This window comes from Oenanthe melanoleuca, chromosome 11, assembly GCF_029582105.1.
Source record: "Oenanthe melanoleuca isolate GR-GAL-2019-014 chromosome 11, OMel1.0, whole genome shotgun sequence".
In the NCBI taxonomy this organism is placed as follows: Eukaryota; Metazoa; Chordata; class Aves; order Passeriformes; family Muscicapidae; genus Oenanthe; species Oenanthe melanoleuca.
In genome coordinates, this window is record NC_079345.1 from 2,036,765 (window position 1) to 2,060,821 (window position 24,057).

At 44.2% G+C, this 24,057-nt stretch overlaps 1 protein-coding gene across 1 annotated transcript in view; it reads left to right on the plus strand.

The window, feature by feature from the left end:
- Positions 1-24,017, plus strand: part of ZCCHC14 (zinc finger CCHC-type containing 14) — a 45,721-nt gene extending 21,704 nt beyond the window's left edge. Inside the window, exons 3-13 of the mRNA XM_056500944.1 lie at positions 8,386-8,459; positions 10,923-10,994; positions 11,212-11,321; positions 13,248-13,342; positions 13,432-13,486; positions 14,170-14,443; positions 15,682-15,773; positions 16,580-16,707; positions 16,970-17,110; positions 17,235-18,686; positions 19,965-24,017. Coding sequence (XP_056356919.1) covers positions 8,386-8,459; positions 10,923-10,994; positions 11,212-11,321; positions 13,248-13,342; positions 13,432-13,486; positions 14,170-14,443; positions 15,682-15,773; positions 16,580-16,707; positions 16,970-17,110; positions 17,235-18,686; positions 19,965-20,020 — 2,549 coding nt within the window. The 3' untranslated portion in view covers positions 20,021-24,017. The remainder of the gene's footprint in view (positions 1-8,385; positions 8,460-10,922; positions 10,995-11,211; positions 11,322-13,247; positions 13,343-13,431; positions 13,487-14,169; positions 14,444-15,681; positions 15,774-16,579; positions 16,708-16,969; positions 17,111-17,234; positions 18,687-19,964) is intronic.
- Positions 24,018-24,057: the final 40 nt, after the last annotated feature.

Consider the following 24,057-nt stretch of genomic DNA (forward strand, 5'->3'; position numbering starts at 1 on the left):
CTGGGGAAGGGAAGCATCTGGAGCTGTTCTTGGATTGATTTTTGGGACTAAATTGAGAATGAAATGTCATTTGTGGACTGCAGACAGTGGGAACTGGGAGAAGTTTGAGGGGTGATGCTGCCCCAAGCCCATAGGGATGTGGTCCCTTGTCTTTCCCTACAGCATTCCATGGAACTGTGGATCTGATCCATGTGGTTGATCTGTTCATTTGTGCCACACAAGTAGAGGAGACAAATAGTCAGCTTTGGCATTGTTTAGGTGCTCTGAATTTTCATTTCTAATTTCATTTTCTCTTGTTCTTTTAAGCTGAGGAGTCACAGGCTGTAATTATGCAAGACAATGGTTTTGATTAAAGTAAATTTTCTTCCTTGGGAGCACATAAATGCTAAGCTAAAAGGTTAATGTTTTATTTGCTTTCTGGCTTGTCCTTTTATCTCTCCCTGGAAAAAAAGGAGAGGGCTTGCTGTGCTGCACGACTTCCCTGCCTGGAGTGGATGCATTTCATCAGTGGAGGGTGTGGGTGCTATTTTTAACCATCACTCAGAGGGGCAGCCCTGCTAAAATTACATCATTAATATCCCCAGCTGAAAGGAAATGGCAGAAAATACAACAGGGCCTTTGGAGTTTCTCCTTATTGTGTTTTCCACTCCTGTGGGTGAATTATTCAAGGTGTATCATTCCAGCAGAGTTGTTTACAATCAGCCCCTTGTGAACAGGCCCGAGGAAAATGTAAATAAGTGAATTTGCCTGCAAAAACAGCAGGTATGAAATAGGTCTTAGTGGCTTGGAGAGCTCCTAGTTTGTATTCCTGCCTGTCCCTGTTATTACAGAGTTCAGGGATTTGCTGGATATCCAACTATTGCCAAAGAAGATGGAGATCTAAAGCTTTAAACGTGGAATTTCTCTAGAAGTGGGGTTTGTTTCTGTAGGCCCTGCTAAAGGATCTGCTGGTGAGTCTGGAGATTCAGGGCTTGGAGATTTTTAGTGGATAGGGTCTGATTTTTTTTCCATTCTGTTTAGCTCAGTTTCTGGGCATTCTCATTGCCCTGGCAAATATTCATAAAATCTACTTTGGGCTTTTCCCTCCTGTATTTGTTCCATAGATGTGTTACAGTTGTCCAGTAGTTGTGTAGTGTCTCCAAATCAGTTTAACTGCTGAATTAAAGCTTTCCTTCTGTCTCTTTGAGTCACTGGGCAAATCTTGTCTGGGATCCAGAAAATAGGAACAATGAGTTGTACAAAAGTAGAAAAGGGAACAAGAATATTAAAGCCTGAGAACAGAGACATGAAAATTGCCACAAAAGGGGAACCTCACAGAAGTGGCTGTGCAGGGATATTTGTTCCTCTGAACTTGTGAATGCATTTGTGGCTCTTGGCAAGACTGTCTGTACTCAAGGATTTTTCTATTCCACATGAGTCCCTTAGTCTGGTGTTTTTACATGGCGTGCTAAGAGAATTTGTTGTTGTTGTTGTTAACAAGGCTATATAATTCCTTAGAAAATAAAAATTGAAGCTGCTATAAAATGACTTTGTCCTTGCTGCTCCTCCTTGTTATTGCAGCCTTAGTCATGAGTTTCCAGTGCTGAGCCTGGTCTCAAAAATGCAGCAAACAGCACGTGCTTATTTACAGGAGCATTAAACCCTGCTGGCCTGGAGCAGCCCTTCCAAAGCAGGCAAGCTGCTCACTTCATCTGCCTTGGAGACTGAAATGCTGCATTTTCTCTGCACTTGGAATCCCTTCACTCCTCTGGGTAGGGGCAGGAATCCTTGGAGCCATCTGATCCCCGGGCTGGGGTGTTTCAGCACCAGATGCCCTTCGAGCCAGGGCACGTTGGCCGAGCAGCTGCAGCCTCTCCCCTCCCTCTGGGCTCTGGCCATGCCGATATATGGTTACAAACTGCAGCCTCAGGCTGCAAAACAAACCCCCTGTGCTGGCAGAAATGTATAGTTATATATGGAGCCCTCAGCTCCTGCCCTGGGCACTCCTCAGTCCCCAAATCCTCACTGGGTGCAGGTGGGGTTGGGTTCATGCAGGGAGGGTTGGGGTGTTTTAATAGAGCAGCAGTGGATTAGCATGAGCTAAGTGGCCTTAAAAGCTTTGTTCAGTCACTAAGTGAATAAAATCTTGGGTGATAGAGGAAAACTAATGGGCAGTAACAGCTTTAGCTCAGTTCCCATTTTGCTCACCTCCAGCAAAGGTGGTTTGTGGTTGGTTCAGGCTGCACCCAGAGGTGCTTTGGTTCATTGTTTCACTGAGTGTTGCTGTGAGATTCGATTTTGTATTTAGGACACTGCTCCAAATTTCAAAGCAGAGCCCAGCTCAGGTGCCCAGCTGTGGTGGCCACCTGAATGTGTCACTTTTCCTGCTCTCCTTTCTGAGCTTTGAATCCTCTCTCTGAGCTCAGGGTAAGCAGCTGCTCTGTGCAGACCTCAAACTTCAAAGCCTTCAGCTGAGCTGGGTTGGTTCCTCAGTGATATTTGGGATTTAGGGAACTCTGGGCTTTGCTGCACTTTAGCAAAAATCCTAAAGTTTTCCATGGAAAACTGACTTTGCATGTGTAATTTTGTAGGTGAATACAACTTGCAGATGAGAATTAATCATGAGGCTCACCTTGGGTTTGAGAGGGCTCAGAGAATTTTATATGCCAGAGAAAATCCTTTCTGGGGAAAAGCAGGAGATTTCTCTATGATGAGCAAAGCTCCTCTTAAGAATGAGAAACAAAGCCAACATTTTGTTTAAAAGTGCTCTAAGAATAGTAAATAAAATAAGCACTCCATCAGATAAAACCAGACTAAATATACAACTGCATGTTGCTTACCCAGAAAGTAAAATTATTTATATCTATAGTTGAACATTTCTCTTGATTTCAGAGATGTTTTTGTTAGATAAATTCAGCACTGGCAGCCTGCTTATTTAAATTATCTGTACAAGGCTGGATGTTGATGGTTACTGAAGCTGCCCTTCACCCCAGAGTCTGGGGCTTTGGTCACTTTTGCAGAAATTCTTTTTCATGTTTCTGAGCTAACTGGGAGAAGGAAAATGAGTCACTGAGCAAATGAGGTCCAGAGCTGCATTCAAAACTTACACTTCTCACTTGTATGCAAATAGTTGATTAGCTGCAGTTCCAGGTGGAATTAGGCAGTAAATACAGTGTGCAAATGAAATTCCTGGATCCTTTAAAGATGCAGCCCCCAAGGCACAAAACCTGAGTGTGCATTGAACCTCACTGTGACTGATAACTCTGAATTTGTTATTTAAACCTTCAGTGTTGCACATATTTACCTAAAATCATGCTTGAAAATGGTACCAAAACTAAAAATCCTTCAGGATTCCTTTTCCCTGAGCTCTGCCTGATACCCCAAAGAGCTGCATCTGTGCTTGCTTAGAGCTGTTGGAATTAAGGAATATATTTATTGCTGGCTTGTCCCTGGTGTCAAATTCTTGCACAACTTTTTCCACCCCAGATCAGCACTGCACATTTCAGCAGCAGATCCTGGGGGATATTCCCAGGCCCAACACCTGCCCAGTGTTTGTTCTCAAACTTAGGAGCTGTTTCACAAATCCAGCCAATCCAGCAGCCCTTTGTGGCTACTTTATTTTGCAAAAGCTTTTTCTGGCCTCAGAAAAAAAAAAAAAAAAAAAAAAAAAAAAAAAAAAAAAGGCAACTCATCAGGCAGTTGTGTGCTCAGTGGCCATGGCAGGAGGGAGCTTGAGGATTTGGGAAGAAAACCCTTCAGAACAGTGTTTGAAGCTATGCCTCTTTTTTTTTTTTTTTTTTCCAGAGTAGCTGAGTGGTTCTTCAGGGTTTTACATTTTTCTGTCCAGATGAGAGTTTTCTGCAGCCTCCAGCAGAGGCACTTTGGGGTTTAGGGAGGCTTTTGAATCCAGGGAAGTTGCACAACCCATCTTTAGGCTGATTGACTTTTGTGGTTGACTGAAATGCTGACAGGATCATTCAGGATTACTCAAAAAATGCATGAATTCAGTTAAAAGCTGAGATATACTGGCTTTTTTTTTGTTTTAAATATCTGTTTTGGAGAAACATAAGAAGGTCACTTAGTTGGCAGCTTACATCAGCCAAAGTGAGGAAATAGGGACATGAAAACTCCTCATTGGATTGGGGTGAGTGATACAACCCCAGAGTGTTATTGCTTCCTCTGAGCTGCCAAAACTCAGCTCATGGCCTTGGTTTTTAAAAAAGCTGTGTAATTATTTCCTGTGGAATATTGCACTTCATGGGCTCCAGCCTTGCTCTTCAATTAAAGCAGGATTGATCTGTCACCTGAACTCATGGTGGAGGGATGTGTTGGTTTGGATCTTAAATATTCTGTATTATTTTTCATACAGAAAATGCCAGATCTGAGAGCTTTTCCTCTGCTGACTGAAATTTTTCGTTATGTCCATGAAACTTTAATTTCCAGGGTTTTCCTGTTGAGGAGCAGCCAGCCAGAAGATTTTCTTGCTAACTAGTAAAACTGTTCTGTTTGCTTACAAGTTTTTTCCCAGCTGCACCTTCCTTTTCCATGGAAAATCTGTTGTCTGCTTATCCACTTTTAGTTTTTTGGTGGGTGCTGTTATGAGGCTGAGCAGGATCCAAATGAGTCCGACTCCAATTGTATCTTCCCTTTTCTGTAGAACTTCAATAATTTTAAATTTAAATAATTGTTTTTCAATCTAAACATTCAATTTATGTATTTCTTAGCAAGCAGCAGCTTTATATTTGCAGAAGTATTTGGAATCACTTCAGTGTCCCAGTTAGGCCTCTTCACATCTTGTTTTCTCCATCCATAACCACTGCAAGATGTGAAAACAGGTTAATATCTTTATTATTTATAAATATTTAATAAATTTAAATTTTTAATTTATTTATCCTTCTGGAGAGGTCTGAGATGTCACTTCTCACTAATATAATAACAAAAGGTCATTTTCACATGACAGCTCAATGAACTGCAGAGAGAATTGCTCCATCTATTCCTCCATTTTACTTTCCTAGAGGTAACAAAATAAGATGATTTGCAGAAAGAAACATTTGTTTCTTTGCCTGTTTCCCCTCCCTTTCAAGGGAATATTTGAAACTCTTCTCCAAGCAGCATCTTCCCCTCTGGTATCTCTATAGACAAGCTCATGGCTCCTCAGTTAAGCTAATTATGCCTTTTAATTGTTTGCTGCAGTTACTTTTAAGGGTAACTTGATGGTTTTTACCTTTCCAGAGCAGGGAGCACCTCCTGTTGTGCTGCAGTTGGACTCTGGCCCATCAGCTGATGCAGATGAGATATCTCTGGCTTTGTGCAGGAGTTAATGTGTGATGGAACACACCAAGGTGTGTTTTTGCTGCTTGTGGAACAGAGTAGAGTTCAAGTTGAATGGTTTCAGTGCCATCCTCTCCTCTAGTTTAAAAATAAATTGCAGCCTTTCTGCTGTTTTTGGTCAGGTACCACAAACCAAGATCCACAACCCAGTCTCAGGAGACTCAGACTTTGCCACCTGGAGAGTGGCATTTCTGTGCTGCATCCCACACAAACTGATCCTGCATCCAGGGATTTAATCAAAGGAGCTCCACTAGGTATGGAGTGGTGAAATACTGGATTTTATGGAAAAGGGCTGGGCCACAATCAACACTCCTGATTTATCTTCAATTACTTTACTTTTTAGGAGGAGCACAAAATTCTCAGTTTGGATTGAGGCACTGATCTGTCTAATCCTTTAATTGGGATTGATCCAGAAGTTGTAAAGAGGGAATTACAAAAAGATCAATATCTGATGGGATATTGAGGTGACTTCCCAAAATGTCACTTCTGTCCTTGCCCACATCCAGTGCTGGTTTTACCCTGACCTTGACCAGCCAGGAATGGCAAATCCTGAAGGGTTGCAATTGGCCTTTTGTTTGTGTAGCTGCTGACATTTTGGGAAGAGGAGGAGATCCAAGCTCCTGCTTTTTTGGAGGGGGAGGCCAGAAATCCAGAGGGTTTAACACCTGGTCATGAGCAGAGGGAGGGAATTCTGTGTCTCTTCACAGAAGCACTGAACTGAGCAGATGAGAAATGCTCTAATATCAGCCCAAAGGGTGAAAATCTCTCTCTGGAACAGGACAACAGACTTGGATAAAATGTTTTCAAGCTCCTTGGATGTGTTTTCCTGCCTGTGCTGGAGTATTCATGCTGGACACAATGATATGTACTTCAAAAATCCATGGAGAATGCTGCTCTTGTTTAAAGGAAGCAGCAAACACTACTACTACTACTACTAATAATTTAAAAAACCCTTAAGGGATAATGCCAGAAGATCCTGGGGGTGCCACAGCCTTGCTGGACTTTCTCCTGCAGCCCTGAGCTTCTTCACCCCCCTTTGTTTTCTTCTTCCCCTTTCCTGGGATCTCACCCTGCTGTTCCACTCACCTGCTGGAATGGCCCAGATATTTATGGATAAATCTCCATGGCACAAAACCTTGTGTGCCCCTTTGCCAGTGCAAATATACTCTGGGAATCTCCTGAATTAGAAACTTGGAGTTTTTGTATCCCCTGAGTTGGGAAGTTGGAGTTTTGCTGGATTCAGCATCCTGAAAAGAAATCAGTATTTTGTGTCCTTAATTCTGCATTTCTGTTCCTGGACTCATTTATTGGGATGCTGAGGACAGTCAGCACTTAGAGCTTTTGAGAGTAAAAGCAGTAAATAAAAATCCTTTTATTTTTCTGCTTGGTGGATGGCACCTTTTCTTCAGGAGTTCTGTATCACTACAGATTGAATAAAGTTAAGCTTCAGGGTAGGTTTTGAAAGGTTTTTTTAATAAAACCAACCAGAAGTTAAACAACACACAGAGTAGGTGAGAGGCCACAGAACACAAACATACAACTTGATAAATTAAACAAGATTTCTTCAGGCAGGTGATATTTTTTCATGGTAGTTGAGCTAGCTGGGAGACAATTCCTGGAGCTCTTTGTGTAATATTAAAATGATTCAGTTGGTTGTCCCTAAGGCCTGGCCTGCAGGGCACTGAACTGCATTTCCTGCTCTAATCTTACAAGAGCAGTGCAAAAATCTTTACCTGAAGGTCCTCTTTTCTAATTGCAATCCTTTTCCATGGAGAAATTCACTGCAGTGGATTTTATTCACTGGGCAAGTTCAGCCCAGACACTGAGCAGGAAAAGGTTGTGGCACTGTCAGCACCACAAAATCCAGGGGTGATTTAAGGTTTGTTACTAACCCACAGAGTAAAACAGGAATAGCTTGGGTTTATGTCTCTGGGTAATCCAATTCTGCTGCAATTGCTGGAGATGAAAAATGAATGACTGGAAGAGATGGGATTTGAATCCTTTAGAAATGCCAAATGATAAGAACAGTTGCAGAAAAGTGATGCTGGGTTTGCTATAAACAACAAATGTTGCATAACACTGGCTGTGTTTTTCAAAACCAGATGTTGCAGCAGTTCACACCAGGATTTCTGCAAGTTATTTGCTCATCCTTCACCACATTCCCCTTTTCAATATCCATTTTACACATTCTTTCTCATTAAAATCCTGCAGTACTCACAATTCCAGTCAATATTCAGTTTATTTTAGCTGTGATCACAACTCAGGGGGCCCTGAATTCTCTTAAATGAATGTACTGAGGTAGATTTTTTTGAAATTAACCTTCTGCATGTTCAAATCTTCATGTTCAAACCTTCATGCCACTAAATATTGTCTGGATGGCTCAGCAATGTCTGGTGACCAGATTTACCCCTGTGGTGCTCAGCATGTGGCACAAAATCATTTCAGAAGTGTGAGAGAAACCCAGTGAAATCTTTTGAAAGGAACAAACCTTTCCAAAAAGCAGAATGTGCAGGAGAAAGCAGTAAGGAATAAATTGACATTATTTATGCCTTTAGAGGCAGTGACCTGTTTTGGCATTGCATCCTTTCCACACTCAAATCCTGGTTTTACTTACACCTTGTTCCAATGGAGGCTGAAATTTTCTGTGCAGCTGCAGGAAGGGAGGAGTCAGGATGTCAGCAGAGCCATGAAACCACACTGAACTTGTAAAAGCAGGCCCTGAAAACATGGAGACTTCTTCCTCATCCCAGTTTCCCTGGGAGGGATGGTGTTTGTTCCTTGATGTTATTAAGATAATTCCACGTGTGTGTAATGTGTTATTACAGTGATGGGTGATAAGAGCTTTGCTTGGAGTGGATTATTTGGGTTGAAACTGCTTGGAATGAAGGCTGGAAGTGAAAATGAAGTGGTGGTACCAACAATCCTGAGGGAGGAAGTTGGATCTGGGCACCTGGAACATCTCCACAGGTCATGGGATGCTCTCAGAGCAAGGCCTGGCTCTTCCCAAAAGTCATCACTTCTGTCTGTATTTAGGAATATCCTCCTCATTCTTCTTCTCTCTTTGTTTTTCCATAGTGAGTGTTGAAAAAGTGGAATTAAAGGGGCTGGCACACAAGAAGAATGAAAGAAATGTTGAGTATTCCTTTGAGGTAAGTTTGGGTTTCCTTTCCTATGAAAGAAGGGAGGATAATGCTTAAGGAGGAGTTAAGGAAATGGTCAGATTTTATTGTTGGATCCCAAAAATCCTTTGTAAAAGCAGAGCTCCTTTGGGACTGATAGTTTTTAATCAGTGATTTGAAAGTCATAAATGGATGATTCAGAGGTTAGTAAAAAATAAAAAAAAAAAATAAAAAATGTAAAAAAAGACCATTTTAATGCAGGAAATGTTGGCAGTGTTTATTTAGGGGGAAATATGATACCACACTGAGAGGATGGTTATCCATATCTGTATCCAATGTCCATTCTTCTGCTGGAATGCAGAAGCCAGAGAGAATTTAAGTCTTAATCTGGACAAAGAACAATGTGGGCTCTGAGGGCACAGCTGCTGGAAAGAGGCAGGGAGGGAGCCTGTGGGACATGGTCCCAGAAGGTTGGAGAGTACAGAAAAGCTTTGGAAATTCTTCAGGGCTTGAGGAAAACTCTGTGGAGCAAGAGCTGGGGGAGCTGACTGGAAGGGACTTTCACAATGGTCTGAAAGCATTTCCAAAGGGAACAGAAACCCTTCCCAGCAGGAGGGGCAGGCAGGAGCTGCTGTGGGAGCTGGAGGCAGCCTGGCTGCAGTGCAAGTGAGAGCAGTGCTGTGGAATGAGTGTGGCTCACCACAGCAGCAGGAGCAGCAGCCTCTGGAGCTGTGAGGGATGAGTTCATCCCGTGGAGCCTTGGGTGGGTGGCAGGGATGGATCTGGGTGCTGCTGTTCTCCCAGCTGGAACCAAGTGGTCCCAAATTTGGGATGCACAGCACAGAAAACATCTTTGGTTTGTTTAATGAGCCAAAGTGGGGAGTGGGAACAGGAGAATCCAAAAGGAACCAGGCAGGAGAAGAATCCCAGTTATCCACAACTTTAACTGAGTTATTCCTTAAAACTCCCAGCCAGGGCAGAGCATCAGCTCAGTATCCTGTTGGGATTTTGGCAGCATTAACCAACCAGGATTGGATTCATGGAGAATGTCCCAAATTTCCTGAATCCCCAATTGTTCCAAATGTCATTGATCACAGACAGGATTTTTCCAAGCCTGCAGTTGTCTCCACTCCAATTAAGATCTCGTGAAACTTCTTTTCCTATTACAAATTTTTTCTATAAATAACAGAAGTTACTGTACTCAGTGTTTGCCTCAACAGCTTGAACTGAAGGAAGAGCAGAGACTTCATCTGAGCTGATAAATTGCTGTTTGCTGGGTTAAAAACCCACTTATGGAATGGTTTTGTTCTGTTCAGGAGCTTGGGAGTAGCAGGTCAATGGATGGAGCAGTTGAGTGTTTGCAGAGCTATTGTTTCCCCCATTTACAGTTCACATTATTGTTTTATCAGTATTGAAAATTCAAGTTAAAACAGAAGTCATGACAATTGTTGGGTTATTACAGAACTAGGAAAAGGAGAGAATATTTCCTGTACTTTCTGAAGTTCCTTGAGAATTTAAAAAAAAATATTTATTTACCATAAACTTAAGAAAAACCCAACTCACAAACTTGGTAAAACCTCTCAATCTTTCTGTCTTCTTTTCTCCCACCTCTTTTTTTTTTTTTTTTTTTTTTTTGTGTAACAGCTCTGCTGAGAGGAAATTCCTTCCTTATGTAATATATTTTGAAATCCTCTCCCCACTCTTTTTGGCAGCTTTTGGATGGCTGGAAAAACTTTGTGTATGTTTGGAGTTGTCATTGAAACTAATGTCATGTGAGAGGCTGCTCTGTGATCCCAAAACATCCACCCAGCTCCTTCCCCTATGGATCCAGACACCTCCAAAGGATATTTTGGATCCACAGGGATCTATCCTTGGCCTGTCTCATGGTGGTTTTCCTCAAGCCAAGAAATCCTGATTTTTGGCTCAGTTAAACTTCATCCCCCAAGCAATAAATGCTTCAATATCCAAGGATGCTAATGTGGGAAGAGACACTGAATATTCCCTTTTTTTAGGGTATGGACAAGATGGAGTGTGGAGCAGGAGCTACAGGTTTCTTTGGGAAGGTTTTCTTGGGTTTTGCTGCCATTCCCAATTTCTGGTGGCATATGGAGTTGATTAATTAGCAATAGGCTGCCTTGTGTGGGGGGAGCTGTTCCTGTTGGAAAGCAGATCCTACAAAGCAGCTGTTTTCTTTAACAATAATGAGGGGAAAAAATTCCATTACTCCATGGTTGGTTGCCTAACTCTGGATATGTGCAGTGTGGAAGGGCTGTGTAAACTCTGAGAGGCTTTTCCAAGCATCCACAGGAGTTGGTAAATGTAAAACCAGCAAGAAATGGGCAGCAGTTTTGTCTTTGTGCACAAAAAAAAAAAGTGTTTCTTTATTGATGTCATCACAACATCTGTGAGGGACAGTTGATACAAATTGTGAATTCTGAGGAACCAAATTAAATCAATTACTAAAGTAAATCCTTCTTGCTCCTCCTCCCCAAGGTCCTGTGGTCTGATTCTTCAGTGACGTTGGTAACCAAATCTTCTGCTGAAGTGACTGAATTTATTTCAAAGGTAAAGACAATAAGAAAAACACTTTGAAAATAATTAAAAAAAAATTTGTCCCTCTCTCTAATTTTATTCGATGATACTTTTCAAAATGTGCCAAGATAATTCAGACTGAATTTCATAATTTCATAAAATATTTGATTTATAGCTGGCAGTGGCTTGAATCTCACAGAAATAACAAGATTTCTTTTCACTTTTAATTGGTGATATCCTCCCCCTTTAGCTGTCTCAGCTGTATCCAGAAGAAAACTTGGAGAAATTCATTCCCTGCTTAGCTGGTCCAGATTCCTTTTACCTGGAACGGAACCACATGGACCTGGAATCAGACCTGAGGTATGCTGGGGTTTTGTGGGGGTTTTATCTTGACACTTGGCTTCTTTCACCAAGAAAAAGAAAAAAACAGGAAGTAGAAATATTATCTCCATATTCTAAATTACTTCAAAGAAATTAGAGCCTGATCTTTTTTTCCTTGATGTTCCATTAATTCCAGTGCATAACAAGTTTTCAGGAATTCCTTCTTCAGAAATACAGATGGTAATAATATTCTGTATTAAGCTTCCTGGAGAATTGATATTTCCTCATTCCTTGTGAAGAACAAATAGAGGATCACTGGCTTTGCAAAAGTTTGTTTTGGACTCAAAAATAACCAGAATTGCTTAAAACAACTGCTCAAAACTCAGGAGAAAATAAAAGCCTGAATATTCACCCATCTGTATTGAGGAATGGGTTGTGGGGAATTTTTTTCCCCCTTTTCACAGAGTTTTTGTTTTCTCAGTTTTAGGTTGTTGTGGTGTTTATTTTATTTTAATTTTAAAAAGTTAGGTATGTATTTAGATATTATTAAATGATTACATTTTTGGAAGCCTTTAACAGCTAAGAAAGTTTTGAAGCCCTAGCTTGTTCCTCCTCAAATTATCACAAATCATCTGGCCATGATTTAATATAAACCAGTGTTTTAAATATCATAATCTGTGGCAGATCACATCAGGTTCCCCTTCCTAATATGATTTTCCTAGGAAAATTGGAGTGACTTAAATTCTTTTCAGCTACTGCTGTCTTTACCTATGCCAAATGAGATTATTGTAATATTAATATTATTCTGATCCTAATATGATAATATAATAAAATTAAATGACACTTTAAAACATTAATTAACTTTATTAGAGCTTCCCCTTTACACTTTTTTCTCCCCTAGGCCATGGTGGACATGAGTTTTTCATAGGTAGCAGCCAGCAGGTGCATGCCTGGATTATTTTTCATGGCAAGCAGCATTCCCACCCCCTTGCTGTGCTCCAAGGAGAATTTGGGAGGCTGCAGGGAATGTGTGTGGCTGCTGTTTGGGAACAACAGCCTCTCCAGATCTGGGTTAATAGAGCAGCAAGTGCACTGCCAGAGCTCAGCTGCAGCTCTGGAGCAGGGAAGGAGCTGCTCTGAGGTGCTGCTCAGCTGTGAAACTCAGCACTGAACTCTGGGGTTTCCAGCTGGAAAACACCTCTGGCTGTGTGGAGGTGCAAAGCTCTGGGAGGTTGGCATTTTTTCCTGGAATCCCAAAGTGGTTTGAGTTGAAGGGACCTCACACCTCACCCCTGCCATGGGTAGGGACACGTCCCACTATCCCAGGGTGCTCCAAGCTCAGTCCAGCCTGGCCTGGGACACTTCAGGGATCCAGGGGCAGCCACAGCTTCTCTGGGAATCTGTGCCAGGGCCTGCCCACCCTCCCAGGGAAGGATTTCCCAGCTAAATCCACCCTCATCCATCTCAAAGCTGCCTCTCCTTGTGCTGTCCCTCCATCCCTTGTCCCAGGTCCCTCCTGGGCACTGGAATGCTGCTTTAAGGGCTCTTTTCCCTTAAAAGAGGCACAGGGAAAACGTGACAGAAGTTTTTCCCTAAACTGCCAGACTCTGCATCTGCTGTTTATCTCTAAGAGGAGGGAATTCAATAACAGATCTATCTCTATTTTATATTCCTCAGGTTCCTGCAATTGAAAGGCAATTTTCAAGTTTACATTTGAGCATTTTCTGCCTTACAAGTGTTCAGGGTTCCTAAATGAGGCATCTTTGCAAAAACTCTCACCAGAGTGAAAACAACCCAGGGGTAACAGGGTTTGGTATTAAGAATAAGAATTCCCCTAAATTTCCAGAATTCAGAATTGCATGGGGTGTTTCAGCTTTTAAATTTCCAGTCTGATTTCCAGCTGTGTTGTCCAGAGTGCAATCCTGATGGATTTGGGAGGCTCTAACAGAGCTTTGTTTGCTGCAGGTACCTGGCCCCGTTCCCTTCCCATGTGGTGAAAAACGACCACGTCAGGAAGTTCTTCAGCACTTCATCTCCCTCACAGCAACTTCAGAGCTCAAGTGAGTTGAAATAAAGTTTAAAAAATATTTCTTTTTTGTACTGCATTTCATAAACTGATGCTATTTGCAACTCTGTTCCTTTTTTCCAGATCCTGGCAACCCCTCCCTGTATAAAGTAGGAACTACGCTGGGAACATCTGGAAGGTGAAATATTTATCTTGATTACAACTCATCCTCTTAAGAGACAATTTTCATGTCCTCCAACAAAACTCAGACCCTTTTCAAGGAGCCAGTATCGTGGCTTCTTTTGCCATATGGAAAGATTAACAATTTCCATGGGATTATATTTGGCCATCTTTATTTCTTTTTAATAATGCAAAGGCCGTTCTGTCATAAGCCTTTTGAAATCACAGAGAGGCAGCAGAATATTTAATATCTGTGATTATTGAAGAAAAATTCTGTTTAAGGTGAAGACCAGCTTCACCCTTTGCCAGAACTGCCCTGTTTTACTGAGCTGTACAAAAAATCCATATCTCAAGCTACGTCAGGAAAGGTTAGGTTGGATGTTAGGAAAAAATTTTTCACCGAAAGAATAATAAAGTACTGGAATGCTCTTCCCAGAGAGGTGGTGGAATCACCATCTCTGGATGTGTTTAAGAAAAGGCTGGACATGTCACTTGGTGCTATAGTCTAGACTCTGAGTTGAGGTGTTAGGACATAGGTTGGACTCGATGATCTTGGAGGTCTCTTCCAACCTCATTATTCTGTGATCTTGTCTCCAGCGGGGCGTTCTTCCCAAAATCCCAATTTCTGTCTCCACAACAGCTGAACTCTGAGTACCACAGCTTTCCCAACATGCTCAACCCAGCCCTGTTCCTATTTTGCAGACCTATATGTGGGGTGGCTGGAATTCAGTCTTCCCAGAGCCACGCGCAGCACTCGGCGGCTGCGGCCGTGTCGCTGCCGCACTGCTCGCACGCGGCGGGCGCCGGCTCGGCGCTGGGCTACCGCTCCCAGCTGGAGAGCTCCTCCCCTGCCATGCTGATGTCTTCCAGCCCTCAGACCCCCCAGACACAGGAGCAGAATGGCATCCTGGACTGGCTCAGGAAGCTGCGCTTGCACAAGTATTACCCTGTCTTCAAACAGCTCACCATGGAGAAGGTAAGGTGGGAAATGGGGGGAGCAGCCGGCTTTGAAATGATCTCCAGTTCTCCAGGCTGGGAACATCTGCACTGAGGAGCACACAAGTTCCTGGCACGTGCTGGGGTGGTTTTCACTTTCTGCTAGCAATAATGACTTGATGAAAACCTTCTTGCTGTTTTCACTCTGTGTTCTGTCCAGGACTGTCCAACAGCTGCTGCTTCTCCCAGGCTTCCTCATGGATTGCTTAGAGATGCAGCTTGGATGCTGCCTTAGGGCTCCCTGGACATCCCTTTGTGTCCAGGACATACATAAATATGTTGATTTCCCTTGATTTCTACTTCCTGGTTGATTTTTCTTCCAAAATATTTGGTTTTCCTCATTTTAAGAAATAGATTTTAAGAGACTCGTGGCATGAATATGAAGTGTGAGTGAGGTTTGTTTCCTGCAGAAATTCCTGTGGAAAAATCATCTCTCGTATCTTTGCATTGTAAGAGTCCCAAATAACACCTGTGTGTGCTGGATTTGATCTGAACAAGGTTTTAGAGCATTTTCCCAGCTCCAATGGCAGATTTCTTGTCCTCTGTCTTTGGCCTGGAACGCCCTCCAGTGGAGGGAGGGCTTGGGCTGAGCTTTGTGCTGGTTATGGAATATTTTATGGATTTAATTTCAATCTCTTACCAGACTCTTCTGATTTAATTTTCTTCATTATAAGAAGGGAAATATACTGGTTTTTTTTTTTTCTTTAATAAACTAGTAAAATTCTATATTCCAGTATATTTTAAAAAAGCAAATATTATTATGCATACTTCACTGACTTTCATTTTAATTACATTATAATATAAATGTCTGTATCTATCTCTATATTTTATTATTAAATTTACTGTTGGTGTATATTTTCCACTGCACTTCTGTGGTAAATGACACACTGGGAAAACTGGAGTGATTCTCTAAGATCCTTAAATTCACTGATAGCACCAAGTTCTATTTTAATTTAATTCTATTTTAATATGTACACAAGTTATTTCATCTTTATTGTGACTGGTTAATACAGGCACACTCCTAATTAAATTAAATCTGCAAGTGTTCTTTCTTTTAGTCCTCCACACTTTCCTTTTACACTATAATTGAAAACTGGAGTAGGGAGTTCCTTTGAATTTAAAAATGGTTTTAAAGTTGGCTTTTGGAATTGCTTTTCACTGAAAATGGGAATAAGAATATTCCAGGTTATAAAACTAAACATATTTTTCCTTTCCAAGTTTCTGAGTCTTACTGAGGAAGATCTGAATAAATTTGAGTCCCTCACCATGGGAGCAAAGAAGAAGCTCAAGACCCAACTGGAGCTGGAGAAGTAAGTGAGGGCTGGGAAACTTTTTTTAGGTCAAAAAATGCAAATTTTATAGTGGTTTTTGCTTCCCAGACCACAGACCTACCATGATTCCCACCTGGAGATATAGATGATTATTATCTTCATTACTAAACAATATTTAATACTCTCTGCTTTGCTGCTGCCTGTTCAGGATTGTGATAAGGATATCGAATTTTTAAATCTACACAACATACATATTGTGTTCAGGTTTTTTTAAACTTGTTGTCACAGTTATTGCAAAGATTTTGGGCTTCCCATCCACTTGACATTGATGGGAGCTGTTGGGAGCATCTCCACTTACAGGGAAGTGTTTATTCTGCAGCTACTGCTGTTCCTTAAAAAGCAATTAGGAATCCAAATCTGTGCCATTTTTCAGAGCTCCTTGGCAGCATTTTTCAGCAGTCTTAGTTTTTCCAGGGTTTGTTTGGAAAAGGAAAAGTTGGGACTGTGTTTGTTTTCTCTTTGGGTTTGGTGTGCAGGGCTGAGTTTGGGATGTGCTGACATAATATGTGATAGAATTTTAGAGTTTACTCAGGGTTTGGTTATGTTTTACCCTGGACAAATAAGAGCATGCTGTTGTAGTCAGATGGCAGAGAGTGCAGTCCTGACTGCTGGCAGTTATGGTCAGCACTGATGTGATTTCCAAGTGTTTCCATCTGAAATGAGCAGAGCATCAGTGGATTGCTCAATGGGCTTTGTCTGCTTTGGGTTCATTCAGAAATTGTTTTATTTGTGGTTGTGTTTTAGCCAGTTTGTGTCTCTTCATGCTTCTCTCCATCACCCTGTAGGGAGAAATCAGAGAAGCGGTGCCTGAACCCCTCCACACCCTCCTCAGTGAGCAGCAGTGGGGTGGCCAGGGTTCCCCCCACGTCCCACGTGGGGCCCATCCAGAGCATCCGGGGCAACCACGCCGCAGGTAAGGGCAGCAGGGGCTGCACAGGGCTCAGCTCATCCCTGTGCTGCTGCTTCCCCAGGCTTTATCTTCCAAAGGCCTTAATGGGGAGCAAGCCAAAAGTCTGGGTTTGGTGATTATTGGAGGCAATAAACAGAGATTTATTAGCCATGGTTCTGGTGGGAATGGGCAGCTGCTCTGCTTGGGCTGTTCCATCTGTGAATGCTGAGCGTGGCTGTGCTCTCTGAGGTGCTGCCAGTGTCTGCAGTGTCCCCTGTCCCTGCAGAGCTGCGAGTGGACGTGGATCAGCCAGCCCACCCCCTGCCCAGGGAGGGCAGCTCCTCCGAGTACTCCAGCTCCAGCTCCAGCCCCATGGGCATCCAGGCGCGCGAGGAGAGCTCGGACAGCGCCGAGGAGAACGAGAGACGTAAGGAGAGCCCCCAGCTGTGCCCCAGCTGTGCCCCTGCCCTGCCCTGCCCTGCTCTGCCCTGTCCTGTCCCACCCCTGCCCTGACCCGCCCTGCCCAGGCCTCACAGCTCCTCTCTCCCCAGGCCTGGAGCTCCACCTGGACGCCTCGGACAAGGAGAAGCCGGTGATGCTGCTGAACCATTTCCCCTCGAGCTCTGCCAGGCCCACGGCCCAGGTGCTGCCCGTGCAGAACGAGGCTGGCTCGGGCCCCGCCGGCCACCACGCGCTGCCCATGCAGATGCTGTCCCCAACCCCCTCACACATCACCCCCATCCGCATGCTGGGCTCCGTGCACAAACCGGAGCGCGGCTCCGCTGACATGAAGCTGCTCTCGTCCTCTGTGCACTCCCTCTTGTCTTTGGAAGAAAGGAATAAAGTGTCTCCCGGCTCCAGGGGCAGCATCAAGATGGAGAAGGGCTTTGGGAACGCCGTGGTGGATGTCATGTCCGCCTCCTCTCCGCACCAGCCCCTGCAGGTGCTGTCGGGGGGTGCCGAGAGCAGCTCCCCCACGTCCACCATGAACTTTGGGCCTCGGACCAAAGTGGTCCACGCTTCCACCCTGGACAGAGTGATCAAACCAGCCCAGCAGCCAGGACTCATAGTGGAGACCAGCACTGCTGCCACGGTGACGTCCAGCACAGTCTTCCACGTGGCTCGTCCGCCCATCAAGCTGCTGGTGTCGTCGTCTCTTCCCACCGACTCCGCCATGGCCGGACAGACTTCCTGCTCCAGTAATATGCAAATAACGGTGTCCCCCGCAATAATCAACCCCCGGACTGCTCTGTACACAGCCAACACCAAAGTTGCCTTTTCTGCCATGAGCAGCGTGCCCGTGGCGCCCATGCAGGGCAGCTTCTGCGCCAACAGCAACGCGGCCTCCTCCAGCAGCCACCCGTCCCCGTCCTTCACCACCATGGCCAACCTGCCCAGCTGCCCCGCGCCCAGCTCCAGCCCCACGCTCTCCTCTGGCGCCGACAACAACTTCTACAGCAGCGGCAGCGGCGGCGGCGGCGGCTCGGGCGGGAGCGTGCCCGTCCCCAACCAGAACCATCACCACCACCACCACCAGCAGCCGCCGCCGCAGCCCCCCGGCTGCATGGTGTGCAGCTCCTGCGGCTGCAGCGGCAACTGCGGCTCCAGCGGCATGACCGTCAGCTACGCCAACTATTTCCAGCACCCCTTTTCAGGACCTTCCATGTTTACTTTCCCTTTCCTGCCCTTCAACCCCTTGTGTAGCAACGGCTACATCAACACGCAGCAGTACAACAGCAGCACCACGTTCCCCGTGGTGCACACGGCCTACAACAGCGGCCTGGCCCCCGACTCTGTCATGGCAGGACAGTCCACCTTCGCCGTGCCCCCCATGCAGAACTTCATGGCGGGCACCGCCGGGGTGTACCAGGCACAGGGCATGATGGGCAACGGCAACGGCTCGGGGCACAAAAAAAACGGGAACCTCTCGTGCTACAACTGCGGGGCCAGCGGGCACAGAGCTCAGGACTGCAAACAGCCGCCCATGGATTTCAATCGGCAAGGTAAAGCCTGGGGGGACGCCAAAAATACAGCCTTGAGCTCTGCCCTGGGGCCTCAGGGCATCCTGGAATGCCTGCCCTGGAAAAGTAGCTTGCTATTGAAAGTTGATTTTAGGCAGCCCCATCAGGAGGACCCAGGTGAGGCCCCAGGTGTGCTCTGTGGGGTTGGCACTGGTTTTTAGGGAGGGAGCTGCTGTGCAGAGGTTGCAGCAGAATTGCTGTTGCTGCTTCTGCATTGTCACCCAGGTCAGCTTTGATCATTATTGCAAGTTCCCCCAGATTTTTAGAAAGTGAAACCTCTGTTCCTCTTCCCTTCCCACCCAATACAATAATCTAAATAATCAAACCCTCCTGAAGGTCCTGTTTGCTGCTGTAATTATTTTATAGGACATATTGCTTACACACTTACAGCACAGGCTTCTCCAGGAGAATCCTTAATTCCAGGCAGGAATTAAAAGAGAAATACTGCTTTACCAAGAGCACTTTTTAGTCCCATTTTTCTTTTTTATTTTGATTGTCTTATGTTAAAGTAATCTGAGAGTGGTGTGGGTTAGAAAATGAAATACAAACTCTGAATGAAGAGCACTCAGGTGCCATTTGACATTGTGCCTTTTCTGTAGCCTTTACCTGGATTCATTTTTGTGTGGTCTCAACAGTTTGAACACCATGAATTAACAAGTGTCAGGTATTGGGCAGCAATTTACATCAGGAAAAAGGTAAATACTGAGTGGAATTCCTGTGGCAAATGTTCTGGTAGTGGCCAGGGGGAAGCAGAGCTGCTGCCTCATCAGTCCTGAGTGGGAGAACTTGCAGAAATGCAGCAGACTCTGATGTCTTTTTATTTTGGATTTAATTTCATTAATTAAATTCCTATTTCAGTCTGCCAAATTTTTCACGAGGGCATGCAGTGACAGGACAAGAGGGAATGGCTTTAAGCTGAAGGAGGGCAGCGCTAGATGGGATATTGGGAGGAAACTCTTCCCTCTGAGGGTGCTGAGGCCCTGGCACAGGTGCCCAGAGAAGCTGTGGCTGTCCCTGGATCCCTGGAAGTGTCCAAGGCCAGGCTGGACAGGGTTTGGAGCACCCTGGGATAGTGGAAGGTGTTGGGGTTGGAGCTGGATGATCTTTAAGGTCCTTTCCCACCCAAACCATTGTGGGATTCTGTGATTCCACAAAACAAAATGGTGCCAACCCTAAAATCCCACGCGAGCCCCAGCAGCAGGTTGGTGTGGGAAGCCGTGGGAGGTGCCTGTGTGTAACCTGTGTCCTGTCCTGTCCCAGGTACGTTCAGGCTGAAGTACGCCCCTCCCTCCGAGAGTCTGGACTCCACAGACTGAGGTTCCCCAGCGGCACCACGATGCTGTAAAGCCATGGAGAGCGACGGAGATCCAACACAGAACTGAGACGTCCAGTTGCTGTTAAGCTTAATGTATTTTTTAATCCAAAGGTGCTTTACTTTATTAGACTAGGTAGAAAATCTAGCTTAGGGGTGCAGCCAAGCCAGTTTTGATTGCCAAATTCAAGCTCCGTTGTTGGAACTCCTGACTCCGCGGCCTCGGAGCGATGGATGGGCAGATGGATGGTGGAGCTGGCCAGCTGCAGTTCCTGCTGGAAGGACAACATCCCCTGGGCTGCTTTTGGCTGGAGAAGGTTGCCACAATGGGACTTTTCCAAGGTGAAAGGCCTGACTCCAGGGCAGCTCTGTTCTGAGGTGGAAGGTAGGAGTGGCCAGAAGGACTTTGGCACCCCTGGGCTAGGTAAAATGTCTACTTTTTTTCAAAAGTGATCAGGCACTAATCTCTGGGATTTTTAAGGATTGCACTACAGAAGAATGTAAAACTCTTCAAGCTTTCTGCACTTTTAGCAGACAGTGTCACTCTGAGACCAGTGCAAGAGGCAAAGAAGTTCCAACCTTTACAAATTGGCACCAGCAGGCTTATGGGACTTAATTCCACAATAAAAATCCTAAAAAGTCTCTTTTTTCCCTTCCAAAAGAACACACACGGCAGTTTCGGTTCCTTCTGGAAACAAACTCGTGCTTCATTGTCTCACCTATTACTAGCTAGTGCTGGCTTCCCAGCACTGGAATAAACTTAGTTTCCAAGGGTCCAAGTCCCAGAGACTCCAGAGTCATAAAGGCTTCAAGGATATTTTCCTGTTATACACAAAACCTTTACGTCCTGTTACTGTATATAGGTCTCTTTCACAGAAACCTTATTATTCTGCTTTTGTAAATGAATTTTAAACCATCCTTTAAAAAAAAAAAAAATCAAACTAAGAACTCTGGCAGCAGAGTTGATAAGCTTTTGCTTTACTTTATATAAAATACCCTTTGGCTCCTTACCCCAGGATTCAGGAGTGGTGGGAGTCAAACATGTAAAAGGTAGTAAAAACTTCATTATTATCAAGACTTGGAAGGATTTCTTGTCGGCCTCCTTCGTTGCAGTAGGTTGTAGATGAGTAGCTTTGGTGTTAACTACTTAGTCCATCATTTGTGGGTGACAAATCTAAATTAGGACTCGAGAGGAAGCCAAACCCATCTCGAACTGCTAATTTGAAACACTTTGGTCCTGTCTGGTTGAAAGAAGATCCTAATCCTCATGGCTCCCCCCCTGGGAATTTGAAGGCATTAAATGGGTGAGGCCTCCTCTGTAAAAGTGTCTGACAGAGAGATCTTTGCATCCTGTAATTTGGGAGACACCTTTAAAGTCTGAAGCCTTGTTTACACTTGGAGGTAATTCCTCCCAGCAGGATGAATCCATAGGACTTTAGTGGAGCAGTGGAAGTCCTCTGGGAGCAGGAGAGTTTGGAGCTGTGCAGAGCTGCCCCCAGGAGATGGGACCATGGCAGGGGGGAGCTCTGCCCTCCCTGGGCCGTGCTCATAGGAAAGGAACATTTTGGGCCATCCCTGTGTCCTGTCTCTGCAAGGGCAGCCTCAGCCTCTCAGGAGCCTTGGGAATGTGGGGGGCAGAACCAAACTCGGCCCAGGGCGGGATCCAAAATCTCAATTTGCAGAACAGTTGGTTTAAACAAACAAACAAATATCCTTTTTATTGCTATGCAATAAGAACCCCCTGATTTGTGTGTTCCCAGCCCAGCTCTTGGCTCTGCCTGTGTTTGAGGACGTTCCCTGTGTTCCCATGAACAACCTTCAGACCTACAACACTAAAGGGATGAAAACTGACAATGCAATTTACTTTGCCTTAATGAGCTCGAGACAATGGTAGGAACAGTCTGTCCCACTGCATCATGCCCAAGGAAAACGTGCAGTTCCATGTTTACTATTTGCAGCTTTGAGGGTCTCTCCAGTGGCCTGGAACATGTGCTGAAAGCCAAACTTAGTGTTATTGTTGTTATTATTATTTTTTTCACTTTTTTTAAACAATATTTTAAAATTGTATTTAAAGAAACTGTATTACAACACATGTGAGTGTTCAAAACCCTCTTGAAACAGCAAAAAATAGCAGCAGCAAAAAAAAAAAAAAAAAAGTCATTTCTGTACCAGTTGTGTTTGTTTTACTGCCCAAGGCTGGGCACAGTTGTGTCTGATCTTCATCACAGAAAAAAAATCATATCAAAAGGACTGTAAAACTGAACTTCTGTCCAGCAAATTGTTTCATTCCTTTCTCCAGAGCTTTCTTTAGGATCCTTTCCTGTGTGTAAAGGCTGATGTTTCCAGCAAACTGTTTCATTCCTTTCTTTGGGATTGTTTCCTTGTGTCAAGTTAAGGCTGATGTTTCTCCCAGCGGCTCCTGGCTGCGTTTGGGTGACACTTTGGAACGGTTGGGTCCGGGTTTGGAGTAAGATCCAATCCAGAAGGACCTGGAGGCAACACAAGTGTCCAGAGAGGAAAATCTGGTGAGCCAGCAGCAACCTCAGAGCCTTCCCCAAATCCCAGTGAGCTGGGGCTTCAGACCTGCCAGTGAACACCCTCCACTCTGTACCCAGAGCAACCAAAGTTGGTAAGTCCAAACAGAGCACCTTAATTCCAGAAAATTAATCTGTTCTTAAAAGGCACAAATCCATCTTTCTACCCCTAAAAAGCAAGGCAGCTTGGGTTGGAATAGTAGAGTTCCAGCTGCCCTGCCTGAAGGAACCAGTTCTTAAAGCCTATTTTTGTACATTGAAAGATGGAGATTTCAAAGAATGTTATTTAGCCCTATCTTTGTCCTGCAAGTATAAAAAGAATTAGTTCTCCAGCTGGATTTCACTGGGGAATGGGAATGATTTTTGAGTGTAAGAGGAAAGGGAATCCCCAGTCATCTCCCTGCAGGGGCACAGAGAATCAGTGAGGAGCCTTTCCCAGGGGAGGGAGCAGTGGGTGCTGCAGTTCCAGCTGCATTTTCCATTGGATGATGGAAAGACTCAAAATAGGATGGAATTTCCAGCAAACTCCTCCTCACCCTGCAAATTAAGCATTAATAAATATTCTGGGCTTGACCCTAGCAGGAAGAGCAGAGGGAGGAGAGAGAACCAAGATACTGATCAGAGGGTTCCACCCAACTTTTATTGAAAACTATATTTGAACCATTATTAAAGTTTATCAAAACTGCTTTTTATTCAGCTCTGTCACACTAAGTTTTGTGAATCCTTTTCATACCACAGTCATTAAATCTTGGCAAATGAAGCACCAGACTTCCCAAAGTAACAGTCCAGCACCAAGCCTTGGCCATTCCAAATCCCAGGGCAGAGATCCCAGGATGAGCCAGGCTGGGGCACCAGGCAGAGCAAAGCTCCTCCCAAAATCCTGAAATCCTGCAGGGGAGCAGAGCTGTGCCAGAGGGACCCTGGAACGCTGATTTGGGCTAGTCTGGGACACCTGTAAATGGGATAAACATGGCAAATCTGGACAAAAATCCCCAAAATGGAGCGTTTGTGAGAGTAGGAATCACTTTGGCTGGTTGAGGCCCCACAGCTCTTGTAATAAACCCTTGGAATTACCCATTTGTTCCCCAATATGTTCCTGATGTACACAAGAACTGTGTTGGTACTGAAGCAGAAAGCAAATCCTGTGTGGTTTCAAGTGCAGATTAACAGCTTCTCTTGGACATAACTTTCCATTAGGAATGAAGGAAATTCCTGCTCCATTTGAGCCATTTCTTTTACTTCGATCACTTCTAGTATTACAAATTCTGCATGTAACTTTATAAATATTTTAAATAGTTTTGTAAATATTTAATATTCAGCTAATTTGATTTTGAATTGTAAATGTCAAGTATTCTGGTATTGGGATTTTTATGTTTTATTATACTTTGTTAAAAGTTAAATTGTACATTTTTAGAATGTTTTTATCTGAGTAAATTTAATGTATGGAAAATAAAGAGTTAAACAGAATCCCTTGGCATTTGCTTTCATTTTAAAGGGATTCAGCCAT